The sequence below is a fragment of the Neodiprion pinetum genome, chromosome 2 (genome assembly GCF_021155775.2).
Source record: "Neodiprion pinetum isolate iyNeoPine1 chromosome 2, iyNeoPine1.2, whole genome shotgun sequence".
Lineage (NCBI taxonomy): Eukaryota > Metazoa > Arthropoda > Insecta > Hymenoptera > Diprionidae > Neodiprion > Neodiprion pinetum.
The window spans coordinates 25,976,115-25,998,838 of record NC_060233.1 but is presented as its reverse complement, the minus strand read 5'-3'; the positions used below and the strand labels follow the sequence as shown (position 1 = coordinate 25,998,838).

The window sequence follows — 22,724 nt, the reverse complement described above, 5'->3', positions numbered from 1 at the left end:
ACGATAGAAAAGTATCATTTAATTTAATAATTTACTATGTCGTATATAATATTCATACTATAATAATGGTCTGAAAACGCTTTAAATATGTCTTTGGTTTTTTTTTAGTTTTTCAAAATCACTTCAGGCTATTTTTAATAATACGTTGTTTAACATAAATTAATGTCGACTTTTTTTTGATAAACGTGTCGTATTCAACTTTATATTATCAATGGTGTAAAGCTGGACAATAGTTTGTAATATACATATTCAATTTATACAATAGAGGCTATCATAAATAATCACATACCTGCGGTTAAACAAACCAGATGCGCTTAGATAAGAAAAAAAGCAATGAAAATTGTATTAGCCGTTTAACCTAAATAGATAGAGATATACGCGATCCATGAGATCAGATTTTAAATCAATTATTCGGGAAGTAATAAAATTAGAGCAAAACACGGCAAACGTGGAAACGTATGTTATAAAAATAGCCACATGTAAACATACACACACACACACGCGTACACCTTTACTGCCAAACACATGTATCAATAGAATCTCTGTATTTTCTTGAAGAGAATGACATTTAAAAAAATGGAACAACATATGAACGACGGGACAATTGTTGTGAAAATTCATACTTAATAAATTTTTCATAAAACTACAAACTGTGTCAGAAAAGAAATTCAGAATACGATCCGATCCGTTTTCGAATATGACCAATTTCGAGAATATAGGAGAGAAAATAGAAAAATCTTCTTGTTTTATTCCAGTTAGTGTGTAAACTTGAAAGGTATTGAAATTTTGTCACGCGTCAAGAATTGAATCGCATATGCGTATGAAAATTTTCTCGAACATATTATTGATGAGAATTATACGTGGGGGAAAAAAAAAAAAAATATATATATATCCCGCAACTCGGCAATCTGGTGAAAAAATATTCATGAAAATCAGCAAAATTATTTGTATTATTCAAAATAGTGGTCAAGGCACATTAACAAACGACACAAAATATGACGATACGATTTAAAAGTTTACAGCATTTTTACTCACCCGTTCACCATATACTAATATAATTATATAGTTATATTATAGATAATATTTCTAACCACTGTAAAATACACGCATATACACATACTTATATATTATATATTATATATATAATATATTATACTCTATGATATATATATGTATATATATATATATATTATATATTATGATGAGTTGATTGAAGAATAAAGTAAATAATCCTGTATAAAAGCTTCTTTATCAAAGTAAATAATAATACTAGTAGTAGTAGTAGTAATAATAATAGTAATAGTAACAGCAGTAGTGATAATAATAATGATATCAATAATACTAATAATAATAATAAAAATTATCTTGTACTTAAGTGTTGTTGATACTGCGAAACTGGCATTCAGGTATTTCTGGCTATAATACCGGAAGGAACAGCAGGTGAATCGACTAATTCGGTAACTCGTAATTCGCTCGGTTGTCGAAAAGTGTTGCTACGTGATAAGAGAAATTAAAAGAGAAAAAATGAATAAAAAATTTATATCGTGTATTTCCGGCTTTGCTAAATGCCACAAAATGCAACGTCGGCGAGGATCGGCTGCGGTTTCGCTAAACGAAATTATTGATTTTCCTTGTTTTTCTCGAATTTTGAAAAACCACGCGCCGATCACTTCGAACCGATCTCAACGAAATTCAAACGATTCGTGGTATCTCTGTTCGACGGTATCGGCGCAATTGGTTTATTATGTAGGACAGGTATAATATTTTGTTGAAAATTCAATGATTTTTTTTTTTTTTTTTTCTTTTAAATATATATATACGTACATACATATATATATATATATATATATACACATACATACATACATACAGTAGAAAGGGTCATACAGTTCCTTGGCAGTTTATATGAAATTATCTTACATTATTAATTAATAAATAAATATATATCATTTAACTTTTGCCACCTTCTCATTATTTCATTCCAATATAATCTATTCAGAAGTCCTCGTCCTCCTTACACATCCTAACCGATCTTTTCACGCAATATTCAGCCTCGAAAAGTTATGTATCTCTAAGAATCTGACTGAGATTACGTTTCTAATAATATTGTTGTTCGCGATGATAATTTCGTTGCTCGTATACTTGTGTAATCCGTGTGGAGAAAAAAAAAAAAAAAAAAAAAAAATCGTCTTGCACGCGTGCAAATGAATTTTTCTACCTGGTCAGTCGCGGTTGATGACCCGGAGGAATTGTCACAAAGTACCACTTGTCTGGATATATAAGTCGCTTTTTTCTGTTTCATCGTTTTATTTTATTTTATTATCTTTTATTTTTTTATTTTATTTATTTATTTATTTATTTTTTTTGTCTCTCATGTTTTTACGTCGTGTTTGCCGCTGGTCTCGACATACCTCTATCGAATGCTAAGCCGAATGCTACATGAGTCCGAAACTTTTTTGTTACACGGATCATTTTAATACCGGTCAACGACTGTCCTTGATAGATTTTGTGACAAACATACCTACGTCGCATGCCGCGTCCAGGTCTACTCACTACGACTTCGTCCACCGTTAATCATAACATGTTCGGTAGCTAGGAGAAATAGAATTTGTTGGATACATCAACGGTTGGCCGAGCGGTGGAGATGAAAAAGGAAGATAAGAAAATGGTTTTTTTCATATTTTTCAATCTACGATACGGTACTTTTTCCAACTTGAACATTGAAATAATCGGCTTTGATCATTCATTTTTCTACCGCACTCGATTTTTTTTAAATATCACACATGCGACAAAGTTCGACAATTGTTCGACCGAATGAAAGTTGGGGAGTGGAAGAAAAAGGCTTCGTGAAGAATCGCCAGGTATGTTATTCACGACGTTGATACTGAAAACGAATTAAACAACGTTTCTATTACGTAAAAGAAATCTATCTGAGCAAACTCGAATAACGCAATCGAAGATATCTATAATTTGAGATAATTTCTTCATGTCTAGAATGTTCGGATCTTCTGTATTTTTTTTTTTTTTCGTTTTTCTTAATTTTTTATTTAGACCGTTAGAGGCTAACAGTGTTAACGCAGCCTTAAGTCGAAGCAATTGAAAAATAAGAACTTTTGCAATATAACTATTGGAAATTTGTTTACAAAATTGATCGTATTGTTATTATATTGTATTCAGTCTCAAGAAGCCCTGCGCGTATCGAACAGTTCAAGTATCCTTCCGCTAAAAATTAGAGATCAAGGATCAAAAGACAACAACTTTTACTGCATCGAACTCCGTAAGAACCAATGAATAACGAACGATTATTTTGCACGATGATTTTTGGAGAATCTGTCGAAACTGGATTTATAATTTTTATAAGATTTCCGTGATAAATACGTTTGATTTTTTTTTTCACTGAAAAGTGAGAACACGGAGGCTTCGGGGGATGAAAAAAATTGAGTAAATGTTGAATTGTCAGTTCAACTACACTCGTGTGATGCGGCAGGCACCTAACCATGATAAATTCTCCTCGAGGAATACTTACTTGCAGAAAGGCAAGTCCTGGAGGCAAAGGTAAGAGAGCTGATCGTAGCGCCCGCGCAGCTGCTGCTTACTTCAGGAGAAAGTAGGTAGGTAGGAAGGTAGGTAGGTAGGTAGGTAGGTAGGTAGGTAGGTAGGTGGGTATAGGTACTCGATCAGTATTATTTTATTTTCATTGTCTCGCTGTAAGTGAAATTCAATCAGCCTCGTTGTAAAAGTAGATCGATGACGTGTGTGAGATCTCTGAACGAAATTGATCGTTGAATAAAGTGACGTCCATGAATTGTCCTCGTTTGCGATCAATGATTTGAACGAAAGTCTCCGCGATGTTGTTTTTCCGAGAAATTTATTAACATTCAAATTTTGTGCCAGACCGAAACATGAATAAAATTCGATACACGTACACAATCTGCTATCAATTTGTTGTTGCTAATAAAAATCTTATTCGGTAGCAAACCACTGATCGTTCAACTCGGGTGATACCGGAGCGATCTAAATTGTGCGGATGCGTAAATGCTCGTTAATATTCGAGCTTTGAATGAAATCACTTTTGTACATTTGTTGTGGTAATTTTAATTCTTAAACTGGTTAAAACAATCCGTTTGATTACAGCTAGTAATGAAAATTTTAAGATGCTTCTAACCGGAACTAATTGTAAGAATTGGATATTGAGATTTGCGAAATCTTTTCATAATATCAATACCGCACGTCGTAATTTTCATGAAGGAATTCAAACACGTCCGATGTGATCGGATTGTTCTAAATTTCTGTCAACCCTTTTAAATGTGAGATCGAATCTATAGCGTCAAGAACCCTCTAACTTCGCGGTCTCTAAAAAAGCTCCACTCCCAGCATCCCCAGGGCAGGAAGTCACGAAACGTCTACCGTGTTACGAACATTGTACATATTACAGGTGTACAGTTTCCATTCTCACGCAATGTCGGATAAGAACGCGGTACATAGTCGGGCTTGAATCGGAGTCGTTGCTCATCGAGGCTACAACGGTGCAAACTTTTATCGAATCCGCCAATCCCACGCCACGCGACTAAACAGCCTCCGCAGAGTGAATACGGATGATAAACGCGCGTTTTAAGGCGATTCGGTAGCGTGTTTCGATTCGATGATGCGTCGTGTCCTACGCGACTTGCGGAGGTTGTTACGAAACTCACGGTTACGTCTCGGTAGATTTTTCTCTCTCTCGTCCGTCGATATTTAGGACTTATCGTTAAATGCGATAATTATGGAAAGTCGGCGTGACGTCGCCTCTACGCGCCAAGGTCGCAACACCGTGGAGCTCATGGAAACTGCATGGTTCGATAAGTTGTCAAGAAGCTTGGCACCCACTTTCGGATCTTCCCGGCCCCGTGCCACGCGCCGATAAAACAAACAACCAAGCATCTTACGTTTCCAACTAGTTCCGTTCACCTTTTAGTTACATCGAGGTTCGTGCCTGAGGAACTGGACCGAACCTACGCAGTTACGCAACCTTCAAAAATGCCAAGGGACTTGGTAGTTCGACTCGACTCGACCTAGCCGCAGCCTCCTTGACTGACTGATATTTGTACAAATTCGGCACGTGTAATGGGTTACGACGTTTTTTCTCATTTTCATGGATTGCCGAGTACATAGTTCGTCTTTGTTTTGAGTAAAAATCTGGCTAGCACAGACGGACTGGCCGACTTGGATTCTCGGATCTCTCACGGATAAGAAGTCGGAATGAAATTAATTTCGTATGGTGCAACCGCTGCTTTCTATTTGTGACAATGAATTGCCAGTATCATTGGTAACTTGACTTTCAGGCTGATTATTTTCACAAAAATCGGAAAACTGTCGGGGAAATCTATTGTACATTGTAACCGAACAGATGTATGATTGAGATTGATGTTTTTTTTTTTTCTTACAACAAATTGCGTTTCTAGATTATGCAATTTTTGACAAAGAAAAACAATATTCATTGCTACACAATATTGAAAGTTAGTGAAAAATTTTATTTCTCTCGAGGCAAACTTCGGTGGAAAGTTTGAGACTATGAAAATTTCCTGACTCGTTTCTACCGGAAATGTAACATTTTTGACTATAGTCTGCATTATTCTGACCTTATCGACGGTTTATAATACATCGTTTTCATCAGGTACATAAGAATCGTTCGTCGTGCAATTATCTCCTTAAATTTCTGTCAAGTTTCTGGATAGTTTTCCTACACAATAGCAACCGAAAGGTTTTTTGGTGCAAATCCTATACTTTATCTAGTCGAAATGGACGAATTTATTTCCACCAATCACGTCATTTGTTACTTATCGCCAGAAATGTTATTGCGTTAGTTTTTACTATTTTGTAGCATTATTCTCAACAAGTATTTGAATATTAATACTTTTGACTTATCATTCACGTTCACGAATCAATACTAATATCTTTGTACTCCTTCTTGTTACCAATCAAGTCGTGGAGACAGCAGTTTCAGTAATTTTTCCACCGGGTAACAGATTGAATAGTTTCCACTTATCAATGTCTTAGAAATGAGTGTAATAACTCTCAGTTTAATCCTAGACAATTACACACACCAATCACGTATGAACAAGAATTATTCCTAACTGGGAACAAGTAATTTTTAACAATGTTTCAAACTACGCAGTTCATCCCCGTCCATTGGAATACCTGCTAGGCCGAATGTTCATGCATCCAGATCTCAGAATCAGTAATCTTCGCGTCAAGGTACCTACGCCACACCCATCATAGATTACAAGGCAGGTTGACAGGGATTTCGCAAACGTACTAATAACAACCATAAATCCGCGACATGTTAGCGAGACATGTAAGTATACACCGGGGATCCGTAAGACTTGCCACATAGCGAAATGGTAATGAGATAATTAGTAGAAATTGTTGCAACGAGCCTCGGTCTTTCCTTGTAGTCTTCTTGTCCATAGTTCGTTGAATACCCGGCTTCTTTCCGCATCTGAAATTACCAGTTATGTTAATTGCCAATCCTCGCCGTCCGTCTCGCATTTTTTGGAGTCCTGATCACCGCGTCACGGTACATGAATGGATATAATTTTCCATTCGTTGTACGCCGCGGTGGCCTCGGGAGTTCATACACCAAGCCGACAATGAGCGGTGGTTGGTTACTCTGTAACGAGCTCCGGGCCAGACAACCTAGTAGTCGTTTGGCCGGCTGTTGCATACCTACTGTTATGTCCGGTAAGTGTGTCGGCTTGGCAAGCCTCGAAAAAAAAAAAAAATGAAAAAGACGCATCTCGCCGACTGACTATAGTTTTCGAACCGTGGCTCAGTTCGGTTTACGTTGGGTCAGGTTAGGCCCGGGGCCCGAAGTCCCCCAATGCTCGTTTAAACGCTGTCGACGGAGCAGACATCGAGGAGTAAAGTCCAGTTCCCTCGAAGCGCATTAGAGAGTTTCTTTTCACGAAGTAAAGACCAAACATGGAGTACCCGCCAGTTTGTACGCGGATGACAAATGATTGACGCATTTAGTTACCCACTTATCTCGGCACCCGCGAAATAAATGACGTTGCAAAAATTACTATACTCGGTTGCAATTTTTTTTTTTTTTTAGTTCAGTAGACCGGTACACATATAGCAAGAATTTCGGATACGATCGCGAAGAAACTTTGATTAACGTTCCATGTGAGGATTTTCAGCTTGTTAAACTACGCTTTGTGAAAAAATTATCTCAACAATCAGCGGCTGTTAACTCGGAATAATTAAGCTTGTCAAAATTTCTAGCTCGTTCGAATACATTGGCCAAAATAATATGTTGTTTAAATTAAGGATCCGATGACCTCTAATAAATATCGCGGAGCGGTGGGCTGTCATAACATGAATCAATGAATCAAGTAAGATAAGCGCTATTTTATATGGAGGTGCTTATTGGAAGGCGAGGCTAATGCGAAACCGTTAAACATCACCTATTAACGAATACCGATGCATACATACGAAGCATTCTATCCCAAGCCGACCTGCGTGTGATCCTCGGTATCGAGGATTTAAAATTTTTTTGTAAGTATGATGTAGAGCGTACAGAAAAAAAATACATCTTTTACCGAGTTTTGGATTTTTTGGACCACGGGTTCGACTTCTACTGCTTCTATAAAAGCGAAAACCCAATTTTCGAATCGACAGCTCCAATCGATTGGCATCAAACTTGTAACGTAAGTTCTTTGTTGAAAAACGTAAATTTTGAGACCAAGATGAAAGTGGGAAAACTTTTGATTTAAATATAAATCTGCATGTCGTTTCTTACGTGGAAGAGGAAAAAAAGTTGACAAGTTGACTGTTTGATTCGCATAGGTACTGGTTTTAGATAGGCTTTTCCCGTTTCCATCTTTTTTCATACTAAATGTTTTGAGAATATACCAAATGTACAGTCCAATCAAAAATCTATTTATACAGAAATATCATGTAACGAAGGTTTGAAAGTGCAACTGAAGTTCATCGAGTTCAGTTTAGTTGATACGATATTTCCTTAGAACAAGAAAAAAGTTTAAAAACCATAAATTTCAATTACACTATCAGAATTGTTCATAACTCTGAAGAGATATCTGTATTAAATGTAAGTCATTTCTATAAGGAAAAAGTCACAGCGTTTGAATTATTTCAATGAACTAGGTTTTATTTTGCTCGCGAATGAATTCTCTACAAATCAACAGAGTTATATTTTTTATTTCGCCGCTCTGTTAATCAGAACATACATGATTAGTGAAATCGTTATGAGTGCTTAATAGTAGACCTATGTCTTAATAAAATATTCTCCGCCGTTATTCAAAATCTGATTTTGTAGGTTTGTAGAGATTTCATTTACGAACGAAACAAGGTCCAGTTCATTAAAATCGGTCAAACGGTGCGATTTTTTCATCGTAGAGTAATTCGATAATGGAATCTCTTCAAAGTCGTCAATAATCGTGCTAATATAGCCGATATTTATGGTTTTTCAATATTTTGTTTGAGTCAAGGCAACACTGTTTCAACTAAAGTCAACTCGGTTAACTTTGGGTGCACGTTCAAACTTTTGTTACATCATATTACTGTCTCTGCAGCTCTTGATCAGACTGAACGTTTAATATAACCTTAAACCCAACTTCGTGCTTGATGGTGTTTTATTACAGATTCCATCAGTTTCCTACGGGTCCAGAAAACCAATTAAAGGTGGCATCCATGCTTACGATTGCAAACATATCTTAATTATACCGGGACAATCTCTTGACACTTGAAAATCAACCGCGCATGCGCCAAACAATTCAATCTCATTGGTCGGCGAAATCTTCCCGCAGCGATATTCTTGTCTGCGACGCAGGCGGGCCAACCTACACAAAATGTGTACGTTTGAATTTTCAAAGAGCACAAGCATTAAAATCCGATCGTTCTTCGAAGAATCAACTTTCCGACCCAATAACAAATGCTTCCCGAATCTTTCCGAGTCACTGCCTCAATTATTCGAGATTCTAACCTCGAAAATTCGTATCAACTACATCGCTGCCAGAAACGGCTTGACGGCTGAAAACTCGTGATGGCCAGCCTGCACGAGCAGCCGATAAAACTCGCGCATGCGCGGTTGATTTTCAAATTTCAAGAGATTGTCCCGGTATATCAATGCAGAGAAAACGTAACTAATCGTAAGTGAGAAAATTCGAAGTTGAATCAACAAACAACAGTTTGAAACTGACCATAATGTGAGTAGAATAGAATAAGATTGGGTTTTTTGTTAAATCTGACTACTCTATTGTGTGTGAACGACGAAGCATGGTAATAATTGATAATCTAAACAGTCACGAAGAGTTCCACGTTCATAGGTATACCGATCTTAACTACCGGCGACGATTGAAGCTAATGAAAAAAACATTTCAGCTGAAGCGTAGTGTGTGCTTCGCAGACGGTATTAGGCAAGCTAAGGTATAGAGATCGGTCCATTCCGGGTCGGGTTTCACCCGGACATTAAAGAAATTCGTTCCATCTAATAAGGTAAATAAACAGATTCTGTCCTCGGCAGATCCCGGGTTCTCCTCCCGTAACGGCTGTTCGGTTCTTTCCATCGTCACGCGCCCCTCGTGGTATATTATAACTAAGATATCCGTTCACCCCTGCGATCTCACGAAAGTGACAACAACCTCGGCAATTATCAAATCACAATTTACGTCAAAATAAAATCGTCCCGCTCTTGGCAAAATACGTATAATCTTCGCAGATGTTCTACCGGAGGCGAGGTGCGAGTGTAGGATAGACATAGATATTGCGGTCGAAGCGTGAAACGGTTTTTACTTCTGCAGAGGGTGATAAACGGAAAGGATCCTGCAGTCCTCAGTAAATAGTTTATTTCTCTAAGCGCGCAACAAAGGCGATATCTCGGCACGGGGGGCTCTCTGATTATTTCCTCGGAAAGGTTCGCGTAGCCTTACTAAAAGGAGACTCCGACGCGCACCGGCGTTCGCCCAAAGGATATTTGAGGGAAAGAATAGGTCGGCCGAAGAGGTAAACATGCGGTAGGTATTCATGTTGCCACAAAGTCAACGCGGGGGCTTTGACTGTTGTCTGTGAAAGTGGTGTCCTGTTATCGAAATTCACATTCCATTCCGTATCAGATTTTGACCGACATTGAGACGAATCCAACGCGACGTCGCACTCCGAATTCTGACCAACGGTTCCCGAGATATCGCAATTCTAATCGCGAGCCAATGCGCGTTGCGCAGCTCCGCATTCTGTCCAGACAAGCGCACATAACCACATTCCAGCGGTAGCGCGCGCGCCTCGCATTGCTTCTGGTATTTCAAATTCCCATATCTCCGGAACGGTTGATCGGAAATTGGCCGGCGAGGGGTCCTTGTTCTTCGTTTCGTTTTCACGATTCGAATCACGCGTTGGAATGAGGAGAAATTGACCGCTTGACCATGTACCTGTGTCCTGCCTCGTTTCGAAAGAAAACAGCCAAGGATCACCTTCGCGGAACTCGTAAGCCTCTGAGGTGCCATCGGTAGGCCAGTAGGTATGGCGTCCGTATAGTTCAGGTATAAAACTGCCGATGGCTCAATACGAGCAGAGGATGTATCACCCAATCGCGATTCGTGTACAGTGTGTCCGACAAAAACAGAACGAGAAAGTCGCGATAAACTCAACTATCGCCCAAAGCGTAGCGCTTTTGATTTTTTGCTAAATTAAAATTACATTTCTCAGGACAAAGCGGATACAACGTATTGAGAAAAAATTCAAGCTGCGTTGTTCTTCGACATATGATTTACAGTTTTCACGATTTTCGCTGTGGAGAATATATTATCAATTGAATGTAACATCTGAACGCCAAATTGGATTATCAAAGTTGGAAACTTGAATTGTTGAAAGTAAAATTGAAAAAATGTATGACGTGTTGAAAACGACGAAATTGTACCTCAAAATTTGGAAAAACGATTTTTTGCAAACTATGAGTTTAAATTTTATTGAGAAGATATGTAAAAATTATTAGCATAAAGACGAACATTTCAAAAGTAAACTCATATGTATGGCTATTTTTGCCGAATATTGTTTTTTGTCTTTCGAAAATGTTGTGGAATATCAAATAGTGAAAAAATCTTCTGTTGGTTTGGTTTCAATCAGCGAAACCTGTCGTACAAAAAATGATTTGCATTATTCGTCCGAATTGCCGTAGAAATCTTGTTAACGTTTTCTCTAACTAAAGACCTTTTAATTTAACAGCGTATATACGTCAGTATCATTGTCATTGTGACTGCCTGATGGTAATACAGTTTTTGTAATTACTTTTGGAGAAAAAATTTTGCACTACTAACTTTGAGTTACTTCGTAGCAGCACATTTTTTTCGAACCCCTGCTTGGAAAGTTGGATTTTCGAAGTCTGTGGAGCGTGCGTAAAGTGCCCCATTTCCAAGCAGTGCGATAATTCAAGGTTGGCGCATGCGCACAACAAAAATGCTCGCCTTTACACACTGGGACTCTATTGTGCGCACTATATCATTGACTTTGAGGATCGGACCCCGGTCGAATTGACGTAGAATGCCGCATAAACATCCGCCAACTTCTCAATTCTATTCGCGTGCACGTAGCTCTCACTTTTACGGCTCACGCCGCAAACTTCACACTCATCGGAAATCGCCCATTTACCGCACTAACAAATTAATAAAACAATGTACTGTTTCCGTTCAATTTATGCCGATTCGTTATCGCGTGCGAGTGATATTCTTCTAACCTCTCTCAGCGAGGTGGTGACATTAGCAAAGGAAAAAAGAGAAAATATAAGTAAAAAAAAATGAAAAATAAAAGAAAAAGAAAACGGGGGAGGAAACGTTCCGGTCACTGCAGCCTGAAGAAGTATCGTGGACTGCGAGATGTACTTTCCCACGAATTTCGAAGCGGCTCGAACCTTTGCCCCAATTAACCTCCGTATATGTCAATCCGCTCGGGACGGAAGTCTGGTTGTCTGGTTGATAAGCGAGTTCTTCCAGTCCTTCGAACGAGTCAAAGAATTATCGGATATCTTTATAAGGTCTCACAATCAGGGGCAGAGCTTAAACGAGGTCGTTTAAATTTCTTCTGATCTTGTTCTATATATATCTGACCTACGGATCTTGTAAATCTCCAATTGCGAGTATGAGATATACATTATACATATATACGTGTACCTACTGATTTTGCGTTATAAACTGTGGTTGCCGTATTATTGTCAGTCGTAGTTTTCGATTTCTCTTTACCTACGAATGATTCTATACACTTTAAATTACTCATATCAGTGTGATGGTTTGAAGGTATGAACGAATTTCGATAATTCTTATGATTTCCGTAAAAGTCACTTTTGGAAGTGATTCGAGTCGAAAGATTTTTCTCTACATATCCTCAATTTAGTTGGCAGAAAATTTGATGATATTAATTCCTTTCATTCTACTAAATTCCGGAGAATTTCAATCCTTGACATTTAGACGACAAAAACGTAAGCAAAGTCTTGTCGTAATTTTAAATTCGGAAATTAATATTAAACGGCCTTTCATTCACGTGTCACTAATCACTTAAGTCGTTAAGCATCTTTTGAGTAATTGAAAATACTTGGCATTAAAAAACGGGATGACATAAAAATTGAATTGCAGTGAAAGTCATTCGATGTATTCTGCGAAATCAATCCTGCATTCGAATAAGATACAAAATTATTCTTCAACAAAGACGGTCTTTTTTTTTTTCTTCTTCATAAAATCGACATCAGATTTCAATGAAAAACAACCTTCTTAAAAAATTGTCCCGAGTTAGTTGTGGGAGATTCGGGGTACGTGACCATAAAAAAAAAAAAAAAAAAATGTAAATGCCGCCGATCGATAACAAATGAAATAAACAAAATAAAAAATTTCAAGACAAAAGTGGATTTCAAATTTTTCTAGGATAACATAATCGACTGTATCGTCGTATACAATATTAAACGGTTTGAGTAGAAAATTATACACGGGGAGGAATCTTCATTCCAGGTAATACACAGGGAATAAAAATAAATTGTTTACCCCATCCCCGTAATTGCTGACCCCAGGCTAAGCGGGAAGGCAGGTGTGTGGTGTGCCTTGGTGTACCTTGAGCAATTATATCCGCAGGTCACAGAGAAAGTTTAATTTCGATATCCGCCCCGGGGTTCAGCCGGACAGCCTCTGGTGATTTACAAATACTCGATCTAGCAACAACGGTAAAGATATTTCATTTGTTTTACAACGAGTGCTTATCGTGAATACCTCATTCAGCACGTAGGCAGAGTCAGTTAACTATGCGCGTGTGTATCTGACAGAAGAAATTTTCTCCAACGTATTAATCGCCGTAGTTTGCAGTTTTAAATTTCTATTTATTAATCAGAGATCAAGTTGACGAGTTGACAAGTCAACGCGATAGATTACTAGAAGCGAAAATGAAAAAGGAAGTGAAGAAAACGCGCCAATTCTTATTTAATAGAACAGACTCGTCCGTACGAACAATTTCGTACAGAGATGAAATTTGCCCAGAGCGTATCGTTCGAAAAAAAAAAAAAAGGCTCGATAGATTGTCACATATCGATAGAACGCAGACGTTTGATTATTGTAATCTTTGGCGAACGGTGAGTATTTTTTCTTATCGCATTGTCCTAATCGTTCGTTGTTGTTTTTTTTTTTTCATTCTTTTTTTCTTTTTTTCTTTTTTCCTCGCCATCGTTATATCAGAATGGCAATAGACAAACACGTGCGCTGCACAGATGTACGATGTATTATATACACACGCGTGTAATACGCAGGCAGCGATAAGCTCGTTACGTTGTGAGGGAGGGGAGCGTAAGAATTAGAACCGAGAAAAATGGGCACGCGTATGATAATGTAACGTGAGGTGACTAAGATTAATGAAAAAATCTACGATGTGGGGTGTGCGATACGGCGGAAACCAAAAATAGAGAGATTACGCCGAGCGAGATAAGATGAGGTCAGATATGAGATAAGATGTAAGCCTGTACCTTTAAAGTCTTCCTCGTCATAGGCGTAGAATTTTTAAATCATAGATCAATATGTAAACTCTGCTTGATTTCTAAGCGTACACAAGAAGATGTTTAAACTCGTTGGGGTGATTCACTTGAAGATAGTCGATCTATGCACATATTTTTATGTATTTCTTTAACGAACGATTCTCTCTTACGAAAACTATACTATTGAATATATGTCGCAAGAAATTTTCTTCATCATTTCCTCACCTTAACGGATCGATAGGATGAATATTGTCCTATTAAAATTTTATAACGTAGAATCAATCGGTCATGATAATTCAACGCTGAAATTGATGTTTACAACATTACGAAACATCAATCATTTTTCATTCGTACTATCAAAAGCTTACGATCAGCGAATAGTCGTTATGCACTAATGGTGTGTTAATAACAAAAGAAAAACGTTCTTTGAGTTGAAATAAAAAGTGAATTCAATTTTCGGTTGACTATTTATTTTTTTAATTGTTGATATGGTTCTAATTACATAATTACATTCATATAATTATAATTACGAGTAAACGAGTACTCATCGGGTAACTTTTATCCGATTTGTGAACCCTGCTGAACGTAATATGGCTTACAACTCGTATCAAGTGTCGTGCTAAAACTAAGCGATACAATTTGACACTTTTCAATTTTTCAACACACATTTGAGAGGCGATTCAAGTTTGTAAAATACGATAAAAATAAAGAGGCACTCCAAGAATGCGTGTTAATTTAAGCACTATTGAAAGTTCTTACATCCACACCAACCACTGTTAACAGTTTATGGCTTGACATATTTTCCACGCTGTTCTTATACATCCAAAAATTAAGAACTAACCCCGAATTCTGGTACCGCTGTATTTCCCAAAACGTATCAGACCGATATCTCAAACGTTTCTAAGAAAAGTTGTAAACGGAAAGGAGAGGAGCTTTTTTAGGTTTTTTATTTCAGTAATTTAGTAAGTTTGATGCAATATCGCGTACAGTTGTAATGGATTTTTATTCCGAACGCTAGCGATTATACCTTGGACTTACATCGGTGTTTACACTTGTCCATAGAACTTGTGACTCCCTATTTACTTGGGCACATATTTGTACAAGATATTTCCGAGCACACGTGTCGATACCTTGGGTGTATTCCTCGAGTTAATATCATGGTCAAAAGTTGTCCCGATTGATGAAACTTCACGTGTATATTTTAACATTTACCTCGTTTAATTGGTATAACCGGCTTTCGAGAATCGCCTGCGAATCTCAGACCATCTGGCATCTCGAATTCTCGTAGCATCGCGGCCTCTCATAACGCGTAAGATCGTTCACCGGCCATTTTTGTGTACAAGCCCGTAGCATATTTGAAAATTGTAACCAATACGCTTTGCATAATCAGACATAATTTAGACGGAGAAAAAAGGAGAGGAAAAAAATATCGGATACCAACAAGAATTCAAGGAGGATCCCCGAGGGTCGGACGAGCGAGACGGAAAACCGCCGTCGTCCAATCACGGACGGGACTATAGACGTTTTATTCGCCTGCAAGGGGCGAAACTGCGGGGAGGAAATTTCAGGTGTTAAATTTCTGAATTCAAGAAGGTATTTCGGTGATTCCCGGACGATGTGGCGACGTGTTCAGCCGGTGCTGCAAGTCTCGGAGTGGAAAAGTGCGTGATGATAAAATATACCAATTACACCGGTGCGGGTATTGTAATAATTATGTAACGAGGTACAAAGTAAATTACGCCTTGAATATCTAAAATTGGCTCAGGGTTATTGATTGATTGATTGATTATGCGCCGGTATCTCAGTTTCATGAATTCGCGATTAATTTTCCATTCAAATATACACGAGTTCACATTTTCGATTGCAGTAAATGATAGACGTGTAGTATAAATAGACATAAGTCTGCATGTGACAGTTCTAGATTAACAATTAGACAGCCGGAATTCCTAGCTGGGCAGAATTTTCTCATCGATTAGACAGGCCTGCGAAGTATAACTTTTAATTTTCCCGTTAAGTGATAATGTTTTTTTTCAGTAATTTAGGTATATTGAACTAAAACATAGCGTTTGTTTTTTGTTACAGTGCATCGATATTTATTTTTATGCATTTTTGAACTACTTTTTTTTCAAAAAAAAAAAATAGAATTAATATAAAACCAAACGATTACGTATAAAATGAACAGTATTAGGTTCAAACAACACTGAGACAAATATCATTTGTTATGGCAACTAGAAAAATTGAGTAAAACAGGTATCGTTAATAAAACTGTTTGAATATAGTCGGAATTAGGAAAAACGAGGTACACGTAACCATTTTGCTCTATTGTCTATCCTTGTTTCGTAATTGTATAACATAATGCTGTTCATTTTATACCTAAACATTCAGTTTTATATACGTTTAATTTTTTTTTTTCCATAATAATAGTTAAAAATATTGGACAAAAACGAATCTCGACACGCTGTAAAAAAACTAGCGCTATATTTCAGTCCGACGCACCTAAATACCTATAAAATAAAAGCATTATTACTTGCCGGGGAAATTAAAAATTATACTTCGCAGGCTTGCGTTATTAATACACAATGCTTGTTTCCCGGAACGGTGAACAAAATTGTGTGGAAAAATACACCAGAGGAATGTAACAGTTGCAATATGAATATGCGAATCACGAGAAGATACCACGATAACGTGTAACACAGTGCTCTCGATGCAATCGTTCAACATAACAGTCGGTAAAGTCGGAAAATGTATGAAACATCATCCGATTGAAAGAAATCTCCATTATTTAATTTGAATTTTCAAAATTGATTATAATATGTACGAGGTTGCATCTGGTCTATTTGTAGTTTTCGATGGGAGCCAAATAAGCATGATAATAGAGATTTTCCCTTACACGTTCGGAAAATCGGGTTCTATCAAATCGCATTAATTGGACAATAAATTCTCTGCAGCCTTCAATTCGTATTGATATCTACGAGAAATTTTTTTTTATTTCGATTTTTTCATTTTTCCAAAAAATCATATCGACAATTATTATACAAGAAAACTTTTTCGTGCTACCTGTACAGCGATAAATTGCTGCACCTAGTTACAGCGATGAATTCATAAATCTGCTGCTCGGAGTACATTGCTTTTCATTAATTTCATTCTTATCGTAATGAGTTTAAGGAAATTGACGCGTGACATTTATCGAGAACTTGTACTCAAACATTGCGCAATTTCATAAACCGTCACGTGTTTTCCAGTTTCGTGGTCGAATGTTTTCTTCGATTCTTACTATCAGCGATGGCTGAGGAATAGAACGATAGATATTATTCCTTTCCTCGAATGCACCAATACTATGAATCATATTTCGCGCGGTAAACAAGGATGAGTAGACTTCTTGAATCGTTTTAAATCGTATCTTGCATTCCTAAGCATTTCATTACAATTCATGAATTTTAAGTTTCACGACGTCGACTGTCGACGAGAATAGCTGGAAAATAATTTCCCCATGTTTCTATAAACCGTTGGTTATGCTCCTTCCCCGCATTCATTGTTCAATATCTCAAATACTTCGTGCAATCCTCACTTTTGCATTGTCTCGACGGGAAGAAATCTGAAACGGTTTTACAGATAAGAAAAACATCCCAGCTCACAGTTAAACAGCAATAAAATTACTGTCACGGCAATCCGTAGTTCAACGACTCAACGAATTTGGAACAAGTTTTTTCCTTCAATGAGATATATATATATATGTGTGTGTGTGTGTGTGTGTGTACGAGTCCGTCCGCAAATAAAGGTGAAATATTGGTACAATTTTTTAACTCCGACTCGGCGTAAATCGAAATCGGTATACGTATACAACTCTTGACACCTTCGACGGGTGTTGAACCGGATGATATAATACGTCGCACGTTACACACGAGAATCTCTGAACATTGTCGATTACTTTTTGCCTCGTACACCTATTCCTGTCATTATTTTTTTTTTTTTTTTCATCTATTTTTTCTAGACTTCTATTCGAAGCTAGTTATATTCAACTCGTGCGAGTGTGAGGTAGGACCACACTATTGAGTACGATACGATAAGTATTTGCATGACTCACGATCGTCGCTGTCGCTGTTCGTGCATAATATGTATCCAACTATGTGTACACCGTGTATATGTGTAGTTATATTATTTACTGTTTCGCAATGTGTCGCAAGACCGCCTCTGTTGCAGGCTTCTCGTATAGTGCGCATGTACGCGTAAAACTTTGCACATTTATTGCACAGATGAGTATAAAAATATCGTGCAATTTTTGTTACCGATCGAAAGCTGACGCTTAGAAAATTTGCCAGACACTCGTCGTCTTCTTTCCTTACTCTTCAAATTACGTAATCGTTTCTCTTTCTATCTTGATTATCGGTGGAGGGATTTAAAGTGCGAACTTTTAAGCGTCCACAAATAATGTTGGTTATTTTCGCGAAATAAGATGCGCGTCTTGTTGCGGTTTCACTTGTTGTAACTTTAAGTCCAAATATCAAGGATGATGATAAATGATATGAACATGATATTTTACACGACACCCGCATTGCGGGATTCCATTACCGAGTTCAAATTACTTACGCGTGAATCGCGACTCTGTACCTTTTTTAACTCGGGATGTATTTTAGATGTTGTATTGCTGCGACGCGACAGGCTGCAGCTTTCATTTCTCCGATATTTTCATTTTCCATCGACGCCTAATTTGCGAGAATGCCAAATTTTAATAAATTCCAAGAGTTTTTTGTAAATCGAACAATGCACGTATTCAGCTATTCGCCGTTGTTCACAAATCTATTTTATACGTTTCCAAAAATTCCGTGGCTTATATTCTAGGACGAGTCTCTCAAATAGGAATAAGTAACGTTACAGTTCTCAGGTCTTCGCTTAGTTTTAATATTAATTGAAATGTTTTGACCATGCCGCATGCGTGAAGACGAAGCCAATGCTTTCAAAGAGATGAGAGCGTTCGAAACATCAATGACAGAAGATAATATGATGAACTGTAGTTGCTTGTCAAGAATAATAATACATTTGAGATAGTATGAAAAAAAAAAGTTAACAAGTACAGTCATCCCCGGAGTGGATAAATATACCTAGGTTTGTGTAAGTACGGTTTAACAGATGTTCGTCAATGATTTCGCTTACGCGTTATAACTGTACTGTGATGTGAGTTTTCTTAAGTGGTTTTTCGACGATTTGTGCGTACCCATTTGTTCAGCGAGAAAAATTAAGCCAAAACATTGTATCTGCAAGATCAGAAATACCAGCGTTTAATCCCCTCGAACGTCCTAATTATAAAACCGTTTTTTAATTTGTTGATATCTTAGCTATCCTTTTATTTGTTCGTGGTGACTATCATTGGGACAATGGAGATTATGCTCGTGATTTTTTTAAATTTTTTTTTTTTTTCCTCCCTTTTAAACTTTTGGTTCTGGTGATGGGGCCTATTCATTCTGAAAAGAACCTATATTAATAACTTAATTTAGAGAACTCTGATAACGAGACTGGAAAATTCGAGATTTTCTAGTAATAATGTGCGCGCAAATCGTCAATAAAAGTATTTGTTTTTCGTAGATTCACCGTTTTTGGTCACCTTGATACCAGGCTGTGACCATATTCATTGCATCTAAACTCGGGTTATGACTTCAAATGATATAAAAGTGCTTTGATCTACGTACAAGAACTAATTTTCAACCAACTAAGTGTATACTTAAGGGTCAAGAACTTCCGACCAAACTTGCTCTTAATCGGGTTTTAGTTACGAATCGAGCAATTGGTGAGATTAACCCTTCGAGTCACACGATATTGTTCTAAGTAAACTTTCACAATAATATAGTTCCCATACAGTTTGTTGGGTTGCTTGTGACGAATTCAAAGTTTGGTTATTAAAATTGAAAATAGTGGATCCAAATAGTTGACATGTTTTTTTTAACAAATTTTGTCTGCCATGTTGGACCCCGTTGCGAATTGGCGAAATCTAAAGTCAGATTCGTAATTAGCAACCTAAAATTTCAGTAATCGCTGACTTTCGTCCAGATTCAATGAGTTTATGAAATTTTTGTACTCGATATCGGATCCGCAATCTCGAATTTTCAAAATTTTGCTGGGTTCTAGATGTCAGATTCAGATTTATTTCACGTGACTAATAGAAAAAAAAACAAAAAAAAGAAATGAAGATTTTTGTTACCATCCCCGGTATAGAATCGAAATTTATTCATTTAAACATAATCAGCGACCTCTGAAACACCCTATACGTACTTTTTTGTCTACATTTGATCAGACCATAGAATTTTTCATCCGCCAAATTATGTATAATAGAATGCTCACAGGTCTAATGTTCTCAAAAAACGAATCGTTCCTTTAATTTTCACGATTTTTATCAATCAATCTGTTTATAGCAATAATAGTGTCCAATATATCGCAATAATTATTCCCGGGTTTTGAAGACATAACATCAGCATACTGCCAGTGAGGTATGTTGAAAAGTCGTCCAACAAATGTGAAAAAAATGGACGTAAAATAGGTGGTGAGAATATTTACCGCTCTGACTCGAAGGGTTAAAAGTCAAATCAATGAAAAGATAATTTTACGAACGTTGCGACAAACTGTGCATCTATCGTACATATTATACACAGAGAGAAATTTTTATTTCCGGTTACCGCTCAGTCCTCAACTATTTTCATCTTTTACCACAATCGAAAAATACAGTTCTAGGTAGAAAATAAAAATTAGTTTTCTAGCTGTTACCGGAAAGTCTAGTATTCGTTACTATTCTTTCTCACTACGATTACTGTCGCTATATTTTCTCGTAACTGTAGCGAAAATTTAATACTCGTGCAGCAATAAATTGACGTTAAAGCCTCATTTAACCAAAACAGTAGAGTAAACCTCAGAAACTGATTTTGCGTTGCAATTACCAAAAAAGAATCGGTAATAGCGGAAAATGGTTAGGCGTATCTCGTTTTTCGTAATTTTTACAATATTCAAAGTTTTTTTAACGATACCTGTCTTACTGAATTTTTCTAGCCACTGCAAGAAATGAAATTTCTCTCAGTCGAATTCCAGTTGGTCGCAAGTCCGCGCTGCTTCGTCGTTCGCTTTGAAGTCGGCATCGAATCTGGCGCGCATGCGCGTCGATAGTCTCGAACCTCGACTCTCGCTGTCAGGCCTCAAGTCGCGTTGATCGCTGCTCGTGTTTGTGCGCCATGTCGGTGTGTGGGTGTGACGGCGGTGCGCGAAAAGGCGATCGAAAGCACGTTATGACGTCGCGCGTGCCGATTCTTGTGATTTTGGGAGCAACGGGAACCGGGAAATCGAAACTGGCCATTCAACTCGCCCAGAAGTACTGCGGCGAAATTATTTCCGCTGACAGCATGCAGGTGAGTGCATTCCTACTCTCGTCTTCGCGCGCCACGTTGCGCTTTTAGGTTAGGATTGAGGTTAGGTTCTTGTGACAAGTCAGGTTGTTCCGGCTCATTTTCCGGATTTTCAACTCCGTACGTCCTCGCGAGATCCTGAGTATAAACAAGCCTGACGATTTACAAGATTTTCGGAGTATCGTGGCGACCAATTTGCCTTCGACAGGGCTTCGAGTTTCTGTTGAGGTTCGCGTGCACGTGGAGAACGGAATTTTCTCATCTACTTTCGTGCCCGGTGCCTATTGATCTGTGTAAAATGATGTTAAAGGAGGAGCTAAGGATTCATCGCAATCCTTGTAACTCTCATCGCTCGGTTTATACATTTTAATTCATTGATATAGACTTTTCTACATGAAAATATCTACATTCTTTCATTCTTCTGAATGGTGCATCGGAGTATCGTGACTTTTATTTTATATATGAAAGTTTTCTCGATAAAAATTTCTGATCAAGAAGTGCTAGCTAGGCCGAAAGCTGCTTTCGTACGTCCGAGTAGACTTGGGGAGTCGAAGTTGACTGAAAGGTTTCTCGCTGCAAAAGTTGACTAAAGAATTTAGTTTGGTGCCGTATTTACTCAGAATTCTAACTATTCGAGGAACATTTTGCACTACCTTTGACGATTGATTGATTTTCAATAATAGCATATCGTAATTGCATAGCTGTAAATAAGAAAGTAATTGATAAATTCGTAACAATTGCGGAAGTCTTTCTCGACTTTCTATATTTAGACTTGTGCGTACAGAGCATTAATTAATCAATATTAGATAAGTTTCGAACCCTCCGATCGCTTCCAGCGACTCGTTAAGTTTTCATGTTCAATTCCATAAAGTACCTTACAATGCAAAAGTGTACCGATGAACTTTGGTTCCCGCAACGATTGCTGGAAATTTAAATTTCCTTCATTCATAGCTAATCAATCGCATTATTAAGAGCTGTTTGTCGTTTTATCGAATCTGTGCACAAAAAAAGGAGAAAAAAAAAAAAGAAACTAATAAATCAATAAAAATGAGGAACCACTCTGCTGATTTTTACATACAGCTTTTTGTCCAACGCTATCTTAAATTAGTACTATAGATTTAAACCTCTTGGATTATCTTTTGCCAGTTAAAGAATTTTTTGAGACAACCTTGCAGGTGATGGACTAATTTTTAACTATTAACATAAAGATTCACATTATTGACTCAGTTCTCTGCAACATTTTTATTATTATATCACGTTTCACACACTATAAATATGTTTTTCGTAAATTTTGTTTCACTTTTATCTATCAACTAACGCGTACTCAGGGTACCATGTATACGTATTAG

The 22,724-nt window shown here is 37.4% G+C and overlaps 1 protein-coding gene across 3 annotated transcripts in view; it reads left to right on the top strand.

The window, feature by feature from the left end:
* The first annotated feature begins 21,209 nt into the window (after nucleotides 1–21,209).
* Nucleotides 21,210–22,724, top strand: part of LOC124211713 (tRNA dimethylallyltransferase) — a 115,968-nt gene continuing 114,453 nt past the window's right edge. For all 3 annotated transcript variants that reach the window (XM_046611060.1, XM_046611058.1, XM_069133332.1), the window contains exon 1: nucleotides 21,210–21,378. In XM_046611060.1, coding sequence (XP_046467016.1) covers nucleotides 21,259–21,378 — 120 coding nt within the window. In that variant the 5' untranslated portion in view covers nucleotides 21,210–21,258. The remainder of the gene's footprint in view (nucleotides 21,379–22,724) is intronic.